The sequence below is a fragment of the Balaenoptera ricei genome, chromosome 11, assembly GCF_028023285.1.
Source record: "Balaenoptera ricei isolate mBalRic1 chromosome 11, mBalRic1.hap2, whole genome shotgun sequence".
Classification (NCBI taxonomy): domain Eukaryota; kingdom Metazoa; phylum Chordata; class Mammalia; order Artiodactyla; family Balaenopteridae; genus Balaenoptera; species Balaenoptera ricei.
Genome location: NC_082649.1, coordinates 76,380,619 through 76,395,118, shown reverse-complemented (window position 1 = coordinate 76,395,118; position 14,500 = coordinate 76,380,619). Strand labels below are relative to the sequence as shown.

The 14,500-nt window shown below is 38.8% G+C and overlaps 1 protein-coding gene across 10 annotated transcripts in view; it reads left to right on the top strand.

Annotated features, from left to right (window-relative positions):
- Positions 1 to 8,524: 8,524 nt before the first annotated feature.
- The window catches only part of CFAP20DC (CFAP20 domain containing), a 291,020-nt gene continuing 285,044 nt past the window's right edge, over positions 8,525 to 14,500 (top strand). For all 10 annotated transcript variants that reach the window (XM_059940068.1, XM_059940072.1, XM_059940067.1 and 7 more), the window contains exons 1-3: positions 8,525 to 8,996; positions 11,387 to 11,476; positions 14,020 to 14,113. In XM_059940068.1, coding sequence (XP_059796051.1) covers positions 8,976 to 8,996; positions 11,387 to 11,476; positions 14,020 to 14,113 — 205 coding nt within the window. In that variant the 5' untranslated portion in view covers positions 8,525 to 8,975. The remainder of the gene's footprint in view (positions 8,997 to 11,386; positions 11,477 to 14,019; positions 14,114 to 14,500) is intronic.

Sequence of the window (14,500 nt, the reverse complement as noted above, 5' to 3'; positions counted from 1 at the left end):
CACACAAAAATAAACTCAAAATGGATTAAAGACCTAAATGTAAGGCCAGATACTATAAAACTCTTAGCGGAAAACACAGGCAGAACTCTCTTTCACATAAACTGCATCAATATCTTTTTGGACCTCCTGGAGTGATGAAAATAAAAACAAAATACACAAATGGGACCTAATTAAACTTAAAAGCTTCTGAACAGCAAAGGAAACCATAAACAAAACAAAAAGACAATGCACAGAATGAGACAAAATATTTGCAAACGAAGTGACCAACAAGGGATTAATCTCCAAAATGTACAAACAGCTTATGCAGCTCTATATCAAAAAAATAAACAATGCAATCAAAAAATGGGCAGAAGGTCTAAACAGACATTTCTTCAAATAAGACATACAGATGGCCAGAAAGCACATGAAAAGATGCTCAACATCACTAATTATTGGAGAAATGCAAATCAAAACTACAATGAGCTATCACCTCAGACTGGTCAGAATGGCCATCATCAAAAAGTCTACAAACAATAAATGCTGCAGACGGTGTGGAGAAAAAGGAACCCTCCTACACTGTTGGTGGGAATGTAAATTGGTACAACCCCTATGGAGAACAGTATGGAGGTTCCTTAAAACACTAAAAATAGAGCTATCATATGATCCAGCAATCTCACTCCCAGGCATATATCCGGAGAAAACCATAATTTAAAAAGATATATGCGCCCCAACGTTCATTGCAGCACTATTTACGATAGCCAAGTCATGGAAACAGCCTAAATGTCCACTGACAGAGGAATGGATAAAGAAGGTGTGGAACACATATACAATGAAATGGTACTCTGCCATCAAAAAGCATGAAATAACGCCATTTGCAGCAACATGGATGGACCTAGAGATTATCATTCTAAGTAAGTCAGACAAAGACAAATATCATATGATATCACTCATATGTGGAATCTAAAAAAATGATACAAATGAACTTATTTGTAAAACAGAAACATACTCACAGACTTTGAAAGCAGACTTGTGGTTGTCAGGGGTGGGAAACCTGGGGGAGAGGATAAATTAGGAGTTTGGGATTAACATATACACACTACTGTATATAAAATAGATAATCAAGAGGGAGCTACTGAATAGCACAGGGAACTCTACCCAATATTCTGTAATAACCTATATGGGAAAAGAGTCTATAAAAGAATGGATACATATATGTTTAATTGAATCCCTTAGGTGTACATCTGAAACTAACACAACAGTGTAAATCAACTATACTCCAATATAAAATAAAAATTAAATTTAAGAAAAGTATATAATAATCTGTTTTATAAAACAATAAAATAGACTATTTGTAAACTGTGTTTAAGGTTTTTGATAAAGTATGCAAAAGGTAAGTTTCTGAGAGAATTTATGATTGCAAATAAGTTTTATCCTCTGTCTTTTGATTTTTTAGATTAATTTATTGCATAATTTTGACCCTTTAATAAAAGTTCTTGCACTAAGCTTTTTATTTTTACCTTCAATTGTAAATTCCCCTATTGTTCTACAAAACTATGACAGAAGGACATTTCTCTAAAGATCAGCACATATACATTTCTATTCATAATTCCTGAACAAAAACATCAATTAGCAGTGTGGATAACGAGTCTTTAATACTCAATCAAACCACACTAATTTAAGGCTCTAATACAAAAGATTTTATTTTGCTTTTGTTCCTTTTTGTGGAAAAAAGTATAATTGTAGCCTTCAAAAGAGCCTGCATACTAAAATATTATTCAAGAATACCAAATTAAATTTCAAATAATCTCACAGGTAATGTAGTAAGAGTCCACATGCTAGCTTATCTATAAATTATACATTGTCTTTCATTAAAATGGATCATATACTTCTCCTATCTAACCATAATCCTTCCCCCCGTGCTCTAAGTCTCATCACTTTCTCCTTTTCAGGCATCTCACGGTGATTTTTCTGTCTCTTGTCTGTATCTTCAAAATCCAAGTAACTCCCATTGGGAACAAATTGTAAAAACTCTCTGCAAAATGCCTAACACTGTAGCTGTTGTAGTTCCTTTACTCCTTTTCACTGTCAAACTTATTAATTGTTGTCTTCATTTGCTATCACCACTTCCTCTCTTGCCAATCACTCCTCAATCTACTGGAATCTGGCTTCTATGTGAATGGCTCTACAAAAGAAATCTTGCAGAGGTCAATGTTGATCTTCGTGTTACTTTTCAAGACTTACCTTATTCGACATCTTAGAAGCAGAGACATTTGCTGGCCTATCCCTGTTTAACTGAAAGACTGTTTTATTTTAAATATATATATATACACATATATATATATATTTATATCTTTATAGGAGTATAGGAGTATAATTGCTTTCCATGTTGTGTTAGTTTCTGTTGTACAACAAAGTGAATCAGCTATAAGTATACATATATCCCCATATCCCCGCCCTCTTGCGTCTCCCTCCCACCCTCCCTATCCCACCCCTCCAGGTCGTCACAAAGCATCAAGCTGATCTCCTTGTGCTATGCAGCAGCTTCCCACTAGCCATCCATTTTATATTTGGATTTCCCTAATGATTAGTGATACTGAGCAACTTTTCTTGCCCTTTATTGGCCATTTGTATATCTTTTTTAGAAAAATGTCTATTCAAATCTTTTGCCCATTTTGAATCAGGTTGTTTTCTGTTGTTATTGTTGTTGTATAAATTCTTTGTATATTCTGAATATATACATTATCAGATACATGATTTCCAAACATTTTCTCCCATTCCATAGGTTGCCTTTCAATGCTGTTGATCATGTCCTTTGAGGCAGAGAAGTTTTAAATTTTGATGTAGTCTAACTTGTATTTTGTTGTTGTTATTGCCTGTCCTTTTAGTGTCATATCCAAGAAATCATTGTCAAATCAAATTTCATGAATCTTTTCCCCTTCCCCTATGTTTTCTTCCAAAAGCTTCATAGTTTTAAGTTTTATGTTGAGGTCCATCTTGAATTATTTTTTTATATATTATAAAGTAAGGGTCCAACTTCATTCTTTTGCCTGTGGATATCCAGTTTTCTATAGCCCTCTTATCACAAATCAACACTAACTGGTTTTAAGTCAGGGATAGTCATGTAAGAAAAACTTCCTACTTAGATCTAACAACTTTTATGACAAAATAAGAGCATTTATGTTACTTAAAAACAAACTGGCATTAAATATCAACTCACTTCATTTAAGCTTTTCAAAGATGCATTTTACAAATATGTTCATTTTTCGAAACTTAAGGGCTTGCTATATAAAACTGATTTATTTAGAGAAGCATTCACAGGGAATACATAGGGAAATATTCAACTACTGGAATAGGGTTTTTTTTCCTGAGAAAATCTTCAGGTAGTAATTTGTTTTGGAAATTTCAAGTTTATGCATGAATTTTGGTTATCTAAAGGTACAGGCAGGAGACAGTCACTGTAGAGTCTCATAGACCAGAAAGAAAAAAAACAAAAAGAAAAAACATTTGAGGAGAAAACCTAGAAACAGTAAAGCCCTCAGAAACTTTCCCCACACTGCACCTTCCTAAAAAAAGATATCACTACTCTCAAATCAAAGGTCAAACAGATGACTCAGGTATCACTAATTTGTCTCACTTGCTTGAAACTACAAACTAGGCACCGTTTTTAAATTATTCTATCAACTTGGCATTAATGTCATTCATAAAGTTAGTTCATAATGTGGAATAAAATAACTCCCCAAGTATTAAACATTTCTAGATTATTGTGTAGCAAAAAAATTCTGATCATCAAACCAATATCTTTTTTCTTCCCATTATGCCAAATAATTAGATTATGAACTGCAACCAAAATTAAACTTCAAATATATTAAGGTAAATACTGTACATTCTTAGTTCAAAAGAATACTATTTCTTGTCAAATTAATAACCATATTATCTAACTTGAATGACTACATTGTCATACAAAGACTCTGTCACCCTTTAAAACTGTTTCTAGTCTATTCCATTTTAAATACTATCCAATATCCTTTAATAATATTAATACACCGCCAAATTACTTTCTTTGTAGAACAAAGACAAGCACTTTAAAGCTTGTAAAGTGACTAAGTCTTAATGTTGCCAAATTAAGTTAAGCAATTTAATGCAATTACTAATTGTACCAGCTTCCTTAAAAATTGTAGCAATTAGAGAAACTGTTTCACTGCCATTTATAATGCACATAAAAAACTTGGCTTAAGCAAAGTTGTTTGAGCAGGCTGGCTTTTTTCGGGGTTTGAGAGTGGGGGTAAGTGGGTGGTGCTGAATTCTAGTAGCCATTCTTGAAGTCATAGCCAAATCCAAGTTTTTGGTCACAGCTTGCATTCATCCACATCAAACAAGAGTATTTGGTATTATAAAATCAAATCTCTTCCTACCTCTGCTTTTGAGTTCATATTGTTAAAGTAGGGCACATGCTTATTCCTGCTTTATAGCCACCACTGTCAGAGTTAAGGGTAGTTCTCGCCATAGAAAAAAACAATCTAAGTTGGGTTGCCTTCAGAGTTGTCCTATGCCTGGACAGGCCCGATACCACACTTGCTAACGAAAATCCAACTGTAAGTCTCCTGAACTTGTTATGAGTTAGGAGGATTAGGAGATGACCCAACCCTTGCACAATTGGGCCTTGGACAATCCTTTCTCTCAAGGAATTAAGGAGACTGAAGTAAATTTTACTGGTTCTTTCCAGCATTAAATTGAATAAATAGGTCATTTTAAAAACAAAACACCTGAGTAATAAGACTTACTGATACATTGTGGTTAATCACTTCAACTCTGTAACTAGTTTTTCTATCAATAAAGTGAGGTTATTAATATGTTTTCAATTGCTTTTTCCTTGTTTTCTCAACACCAAAACCTATGGCTGTCTTTTAAGAATATATTCATCTTTCACCTCCTCCCACTTTCATTCACTCATTCATTCAATTACTATTTTGTTATGTCAGGTACACAGTTGAAGTAGTATACCAAGCACTAGGGATTCAAGGGTAAACAAAACGGACATGGTCCCTGCTCTCTTGAAATCTACAGTCCATTAGAGACGGCCAATATTACAGACATATAAAATTTTAACAGTGATTTCAATAATACTAAGAGCTAAGATGCTATGAGAACATATAAACCAGGGATTTGATCTAGTCAGGGATATCAGAGGAGTCCCTTAGAAAGGGACCCTTGATGTAAACTCTATAGGATAAGTAGGCCTTAACCAAAGAAAGAAGGGAGCAGAAGTAATCCATGCAAGAGATCAGTACAAATGCCTTACAGTGGAAGCAAACATGTTATACATGAAGAACTATAAGAAAACTCAATGTTACTAAAATGAAGGGGGCCACATAATGTACAATGAAACTGGAGAAGAAGACAGGCTCTATAGTTACAAAAGGGTTAGAATCAGGGGACCGATATGATTGAATTTGTGTTTTATAAAGATGACTGACTGCAACGTGGAGATAGATTTGAAAGGTGGCTGACGTGGTGTGTGAATTAGGAGGATATTATAGTAGTTCAGAGAAGAGAAGATTACAGGTAAATCAGAGTAGAGATAACAGTGGAGGGAAGGTAGATAGACTTTTAAAGTATTTAGATAAAATGAATAGGTTTGGGTAATGAATTGAGTATGAGGAGTATATTAGCAATAGATATATTGCTGTGTAAAAAATTACCCTAAATCTTAGCAATTTACAATAACTGTCTCATAATTTCTGTGGGTCAGGAATCAGGGTATGACTTAGCTGGGTGCCTCTGACCCAGGCTCACTGAGCCGCAATCAAGGTGTTGACTAGGGATGCAGTCACCTCGAGATGCAACCAGAGAAGGAGTCACTTCCAAGCCCACTCATGTGGCTGCTGACAAATCTCAAGTCCTCACTGACTGTTGGCCAGAGACGTCAGTTCCTTACTACCTGCACCTCTCCAAGGGGCTACTCACAACACAGCAAACTTGCTTCCTTCAGAGTGAGGATTGGGGAAGCTGGGGGATGGGAGGGGGGAAAACCAGAGCAAGCAAGAGTGAAATCAGAGTGAAAGAAGGCAAGCAAGAAGGAAATCAGAGTCTTTTTGTAACCTTATCATGGAAATAACATCTCGGAACTTTTGCCATATTGTATTCATAAGAAGTGAGTCATTAGGTTCAGTCCACACACAAGGGAGAAGATTACACAAAGGGCATGCCTACCAGAAGGTGGAGATCACTGGGGGCCATTTTAGAGGCTGCCCATTGCAGCTAGTGAGGGAGCAGGAGGCACTGTGATATTAGTGAGATTGGGAAGGATAGGAAAGGCGCATGTTTGGAGAAGTTTTGTTTTGGACATGGTGAGTTCAAAAGGACAGGTGCCTTTAATTTGATCAACAAATATGTGTTTATAAAATATCTACTATGTGTCAAGCATCACTCTAGGACATGGGAAATAATGATGAACACAGAAGTCCTCACCTTTATAGAATTTACCTTCTAATAGATGAAGACAGATGATAAATAAATAAATTCATATAATGATGAGGGGTAGAAAGAAAATAGCATAGGACAAAGGTTCGGGTTTCTCTTCATCTGTGGTGTCAAAATACGTTCAGAGACTCAAGTATATTGTTAAAAGCCTTAGGATGTTCCCTAGATTCCTCCTGTACTCTCATTGTACTTTTTTCCTCTCATAGTATTTATCAAAGACTACTTTATATTATAGTGCAAGTTATTCTTTGTGTTATAGGCCCAAAAATGCTATGCCTCCCCCCAAAAGATATCTACATCTACCCCCTGGAACATGTGAATACTTCCTTATTTGGCAAAAAAGGTCTTTGCGATGTAATTAAGGATGTTCACATACGGAGATTACCCTGAATTATCCAAGTGGGCCCTAAATGCCATCACAACTGTCCTTTTAAGAGACACACAGAGGAAAAGACACACACAGAAGAGGAAGAGGCACTGTGTCTATGTAGGCAGAGACTGAAGAGATGCAGCCACAAGTCAAGGGATGCCAATAGCCACCAGAGATGGAAGAGGCAAAGGTCAGATTCTCCTATAAAGCCTCCAAAGGGGGTGCTACCCTGCTGACACCTTGATTTTGGATTTCCAGCCTCCAGAACTGTGAGAGAATAAATTTGTGTTGTTTTAAGCCACCCAGTTTGTGACAATTTGTTACAGCAGCCACGGGAAACTAATATACCCTCCAATGTTAATTCCTACCACTGGATCCATGGCATTTATCACAAGTTGTAATTATTTGTTTGTTCACTTCTTTACTGTACCTTGCCCCATGAATATGCAAGCTACACGAAGATGGGGGCCTTCCCTATACACCTAGCTCTTAGCATAGTGTCTAGAATATACTGCATTCCTAAGAGCTATCTCTTAAATGAATGGATGGATAAATGTCCCCCATTAGATAACAAGATAGACACCATGTCTACTGACCATAATTCCCAAAGCCCCCAGCACAGAGTCCTGCCAAAAACTGTTGTTGAACTAGGTTTGAGCTCTAGAAACCAAGTCTGAATTCTAGATATTGTACTGCAATTTACAGCTATGTGACAGCCCCACCTCTATCTTGTACACATCCAGTATTAGTGTATTCAAGGAAATTTGTTCTTTATCTTTCCTTCTTAGCCCTGACAAGGAGCAGGTCCAGAAAGCATTATTTTCTCATCCTGTACATGATCCATGGTGCCACAACCAAAAATCAACACTGCATCCTTGAGTAAATTCCTAATCAACTCACTACCTCAGTGATCTCAACTGAAAGGAGACTAACCCTTACTTCACAGGGTTGTGAACCACTTGGCCTATAGCAGGGGCTCCAGGAGTGGTACCTGACTACTGATTAACCCTGAGCCACTGACCTAACTCAGCTTTGAGCTAGGTACGAGCTCCAAACCAGCTCCATCACTTACTGGCCATGTGAGCTTAGGCAAGATACTTTACCTTTCAGAGCCACAGTTTCTTAGCCAAAAACGGACAATAATACCTACACTGTAAAAGTGGTTCAGACACAGAACCAGTTAAACTTGAGAGCACGTGGTTCAATAACGTATGTAGTTATTATTTTGGGCAAAAAAACCTTGGCTTTTTGAAGCGTGCAGTGACGTTCCTTGGGCCTTCTGAAGCAATGAAAGGGTATGGCGGACCCTATCAGTGCCTCAACGAAGCCAAGTTTGGGAACCTTGAGCGAAAGGTTCCATGAGGGTTCCATGATTCCATGATTCCATGACTCTTTCCTTCAGCAACCTACCAGTTATCAGTGTTTACAACGAAGGGAGACCAAGCCGACGTGACAGGTTTTCTAGAAGAATCCAACACCTGTGGTAGCTCTTAAGCCAGGTTAAGTTTAGGCTTTTTTGCAGACACAGGTCACGACCTAGGCCGGGAGCTGGTCACAGGCTGGGCGTCCCATTCTTCGAGCGAAAGACCGTCGGTTGCCTGGGCAACGCCTACGTCACTGCGTAGTCTCACGTGTCCGTCGGCGTGAAGCTCGGCCAGCGCCACGCGCAGGCGCCTCGTGGGAACCAATGGGCGCAGTCGGAACGTCCGCCCCGCTCGGCCCGAACGTCCGCCCCGCTCGGCCCTCTTCCGAGCGGATTCGGGGGTGGGGCGGGGCGGGGCGGGAACGCGCCAGCCTTTCTCCGGTGAGCAGGCGGGCGGTTGTCGGAGGTTCAGCGTCCGGGCACTCTGTCACGTAGGTTACGCACACGCTCAGTCCCCTGGGGCCGCCCGGAGCCCGCCCAGGCAGGTGTCCCCTCCCAGACTCCGGCGACCCGGAGGCGGGGACGCGATGGTTCGGGTCGGGGGCCCGAGGTGGAGCTGACAAAGGGCGGAGAAGAGCCTGGCCGAGTTGCGGCCGACCACGAAGCCCTTCCCCGCCCGTCGGGCCCTGGCTTCCCGCCCGCCGATTTCCAGCCGTCAGGGTCACGCTACTCTCTGGAAGCCCTGAATTCCGGTGCCCCTCAAGCCCCGGGCCCCCGGCGGGAATGTTCAAAAATGAGTACCAGGTAACCAGAAACGGCTCTCCAACCGGTCTAGCTTTGTTCTGTTGGGTGAGGTAGCTCACGTCCGGGTGAAGAGGGACCCCTCCCCCCCCCCCGCCCCGCCCCGCCCCAGGTAATACTGTCTTTCTCGGGGTAAGAAGGAACTAATGGATAAGTGGTCTTGACCCAAAAAGAGAAAGAAAAGAAAGCAACTGCCGTGTGGGCATATGATTTGACGTTCCCTCTCCAGCTCCGTGCTTCTCAAGGTGTAGGGATTGCCTGTGTTTCTGGCTGAAATGCAGCCTTAAACCCCAACCAGATCTCCGGAATCAGAACCTTAAGGGCAGGACCCATAAACCTTGAGTTTTAACAATACTGAGGCACACTGGTAACTCAGAAGCTATTTAGCAGAGAGTGAATGAGTGAATGCATGAATCGGTTAAGCCAAGAAAGAAAATAAGCACTTTGGCTGTGTGCTGTTTTCTTTTCCCCCAAAATTGGGGGCGGGTCAGTGATTCTCAAAGGCTGTGGTACATTAAAATCATTTTCAGTACTTGTAAAAATACGGATTTCCTGAGCCTCACATCAAATAGAGTGAATCAGAATCTCTGTTGGGGCTAGTTAATTTACCTTTATAGCGCCTTTCTCCATTTGATTCTGATGCAGGTGGTCCAAATACCACACTGAGGGAAACTGCTTCTGGGTCTTCCTCAGTCACTTTGAGTATCCTAGAGGGTCTCCAAAGCGCTCCTGCTTTCCTCACTTCACTGGGCACCTCCCTGATCTTCCTTGACCCTAGTCTCCTGCCCTCCCCTCCTACCTCCACCTGAGGTTACACTCTCCATTTACAGTCTGTCTGTCTGTCTGCTATCCTAGTACTGCTGTTACGAACAATTTCGTCCCTGTGCCAGAACAGTCCTCCACTGGTCACCTCTTCGTTGCTTCTACATTTTCACCAAATACTACCTGCCTTCTTATGAGTGCCCTCAGAGTATTCTGCAGTTCTCTTTCTTCTATTCCGTTTGATGTCATTAAATCTGTTGGAAAAATTTTAGAGAGTTTCTCTCGCTTAATATAGGTAAAATATATTGTTATAAAAAAGCCGGTGTCTACTGTGGGAAACAGATGATAGCAGAAATGGGGGCGGGGGAGGTATTTTTCTATCTCACCAGGTATAAGGATCTTTCTCTTTAAAAAAAAAAAAGAAAAAGCTTCCTCACATTTAAAATTCATAGTGAAATATGACCTGACCCCAGAAGCTATAGTAATTCAGTTCCACACACAGTTTGCACATAGTACTGCCTAAAGAAGACGTTAAATGTCTTAACTTCAAGTGATTATGTGTTAAAACTCAGAAGCAAAAATATCTTTATATTATTGAGAAAAAAACAGAAAATTCTTTATGAAAGTCAGACAGATTTACTCATGTGCTGCTTTTAATTTAACAGGCCATAAAAGAAAACCATATTTACTCTCATTTCAGGTTTTCAGTTTCTTGCAATAAACTCTTCCTTAGAGACAATCATTAATTCCTCTCTTATAATTAAAGCTTATGGACACTCAGTAATGTGTTTAGTGTTTTTACATGAGCATGTCCCTCCATGTTCCCAGGTTTACAATAGGGAACACTTAGCATGTCTATAGAAATGATTCTCTATTTTTTTGGTACATATTTTATAGATCTCCAAATTAATTTGTCTTAAATATATAAAAAGATCTTATAGGAATCCTCAAAATAAGAATCACTCCCTCTCCCAAGTCCAAGCTTCTTTTCTTGACCCAGTACTCAATTATTCAATTTGCCGTTTTTTTGAATAATCATTGCTGGTACTAATGAGCCCTTGCTTTGTGTAAGGTATTGAGTGTGATGGTTTATGTTTACTATCCTATGTAATCTAACAACCCATTTTACAGATAGAGAATCAAGAGGTTAAGTAACTCCAAAGTCAGATAGTTAATAAATGGCAAACCTGGTGTTGGAGCTCAGGTTAGTGTAACTAAAAAGCTTGTAGCCAGAGATAACTATCAGATTTTATTAGCCTGGCTTGAGAGTTGAGTTTAAACCCATTAGTGTGTGTTGAATAGAATATTTTGTAAGCATGAACTATACATGTGAAGTAACTGAACCTTACACTGAGAGACTGTAAGGTTTGTATGGCATGGAGTTTATTTAATGTTTATCATGTTTTAAAAAAATTTCTTAAACCATTAATCCAAGGTGACCTGAATCAGAACAGTTTTTGCTTAGATACAATCAAGATATAAAGTAGGAGTGATAAGAGGGATAATGTTTCCTCTCAGATCTACTTAACTAACAGATGCCTGGAACAGTGGGTATAGACTATGTGGTGGATAGTATTTCCTCCTTAGCATTGTCTTTCACTTTAATTTTTAATATTTTTTTTTTCCCCTAGGGAGGTGCATTTGTTGAAATCTTTAGTGCTCAGGGAAAAAATCCTGGAGCAAAATGGAAGATCCTTGGCAGTCCATCTGTGATTTGGAAAGTAAGTGTTAGAAATTAGAGCCACCTAAATCCTGGAAAGAAATGAGAGTAAAGATTATAACAAGAAGGGCTTGGTAAGATTTCAGAACCGGTTTTTCTGTTCATTCACTTCAAAACCCTTTCATGACATCATTGGCTGCAGCCCTCACAGACATGCCTCCTTGGCCGTTGAAGACTTTGGCACACAGCTCATAACCCATCTCTATATGCCAAGTCCTGCTGCTGTTTTAGGTGACTTCAGTTTCTGTGAGGAAAATCTCCAAACCCTGGGCTTCTCAGCATCTTGATTTCTTCATCTCTAATGACGTCTTCCACTCTACTTCAGCAGCCTTTCCCACTGTCACACCTTGTACCTTATCACCAAAAATTGCAGGGCCTCTGAAGTTACTAACTGAGAACTTGAGACATCCCTCTCTGAGTCCAATCTTCGATTCTTAATGTTGCTTGCCTAGTTACTCCCACTGTATTTGTTCTTCAACCTAATTGAGACTCTTAGGCCATTGACCATTCTACTTTTCCCCCTGTGTTTAGATTTATTTACTTATTTAGTTACCTACTTACTCACTCACTCTGTCTTCACTTTCTTTTCTCTCCAGCCCAGAATCCATGGTCCATTATTTCAGTCACTTCCCAGTCAAGACCTCGAATACCCCTGTTCCTTGTCCTTTCATCATGCCTGCCTAGCAAATGCCAACCATTTCTGAATCCCTGATTCTCTCTCTTTTCTGTGCCTGCATCTGGGCTTCTCAATACCTTTGGAAAAATATCTATAGTCTCTCAGATCGATAATGCTATAAATTCAGTGTTAGCAGCCCTGGAAGTTCTCCTGTTCTCTTGGTCTCTTAAAATGGTTCTTTCTCCATTATCTTCAGGTTTCCAGCCACTAACTTCTTACCCCCATCCCCATCCCACACCCAAGACAGACCCTCCTCACTCATTCACCAGAAGACCTCACCCCCCATTTCACAAGGAAAACTGATGTCATCAGGTAGAAACTACCTCATCTTGCTGCTACCAGATATAAAAATCTGTATCCTTCCCTGTTCTTTCCTCTCTCTCTTGTCTCTTGTACAGTTGAGAGAAAAACACCTTTCTAGGGACTTTGTTCTATGGATAGTTTTTTTTTTTTTTTTTTTTGGATAGTTTTTTTAAACTACTATTAATTGAGTGCTTACTGTTTGCCAGCCATAGGATTCAGCACATTACATGTTATATAATCCATACAATAACCTTGTATCTCACAAGGTACCCTTATGCCTATATTATAGGCATGGTAAGGTTAAGTGACTTGATCAAAATTATATAGCTCTTAGATCAAAATTATATAGCTCTTACTATGAATGAAAGTTAAATGTGGCTGTGAGGGTACACAGCAGAGAGATTAGGTAAGGCTTCCCTGAGGAAATGATACTTGATTTCTGAGAACTAACTAGGCACCAGGTGGAGCTGGTAGAGAGAAGAGCATTTCAGGCAATGAGAAAAGCAGGTACAAAGTCCTTGCTTTGGAGGAGCTTAGAATTTTTAAGAAACTGCTAGAAGGCTACAGAGACTAGGATTCAGAGTGAGGGAGAGTGCGAGGCAGGAGATGAGGTTTGAAAAACTGGGCAGGGGCTAGACTACACAAGGATTTGTGGCTGTGCTCAAGATTTTGGTAAGCTGTTGAAAGGTTTTAGTATATGCCCAACTTGTGTGTAGATGAAATAATACACTCTATGTGTATGTTCATTTCGAATACATAAGAGACGCTATTGTGATGGATATAATACAGTTTTATTTAAATGTTAATTCTTAGCAGCCATTAGTTACATTAGTATTTTTTAACATATACAAAAAGGAAGAGTGGGAGGATCTATGAAATATTTTATTGTGAAAAAGGAGTCTTTATACTTAAAGATTGGAAATTTGCTCCAAGATAAAAAAATAACCATTTACATTAGCACTTTGACTGATGGAAATTGGACTCGCATGTGTAAGTTTTTCATTTCCAAGCTTGTTTTGTTTCTGTTCATTTTTTAGGTAAGCTTAGTTGTAACACTTTAATTTGTACTGATTTTAAGTAAATGATGTATAGAACTTCAAGTTAGAGGACTAGTAAAATAAGGCACTGATTAATTCCATATGAGCCATGGCTAGAAACCAAGGAACTTCCAAACTGGATACAACATAGATTAGATGGTTTATTGTACTGTTAACAGAAAGTGATGTTCAGCCTATGCTATTAGACAGAAATACATAGATTAAAGGAGGGAAAGGGTAACTAAACTCTGGAAACTTTAAATTAGTAACTTGGGAATCCCTGAAGTTGGAGAACTTTTTATCATTTGGAGGAAGAGTGTCTTGATATAGTAGAGAATTTGCCAAGTGGCTAAGGGTGGCTTCTATATTCCAGTTCCCAGCAACTCTCAGTGTAAGAGTATCATCAAGGCCTGAGCTTATTTTAAGTCATTTCAGTGTGGGACTTTTTCTGTGGGCTTGCTTCTCCAATTTTGTAATAAAAGTCAAATAAAATATGCAGTTACCACTGTTTTCATTTTTGTTCTGTAGGAATTTGATAAAGAAGTTAAAAGTTTTGTGTTTGTCCTGGAAGGAAGCAGCCAAACAAATAAAATTCAGTTACCAAAGGAGAATAAGCAAATCCGTAAGTAAGACTTTTAATGTTGAAGCTTAACATTTGATGCTTAAAGTTATGCTTTTAAGTCTCATAAACAGGCCTATTAGTTTGACTTTTACTGGCATCTGTCAATGTAAAGTAATAAGATTTTTTTTAATTCAGAGAGTAACTTTATGCCAGGCTTTTGAAAAGAGATTCTGCTTCATTGTTTATTAGAAATTTACTTGTATGTTAAAGAAGATTTAGAAGATTATTCAATTAATTAGACTAGTAATGATATTATTAAGCACTTGCTGCGTGCCAATGACTTTCTAAGCATTTCATATTTTTTAATTCTTTTAATCCTCACAATAGCTCTTTTACAGATGAACACACTGAGGTTGGTTCCTCATCAAGAGACCATGAGTTCCTAAA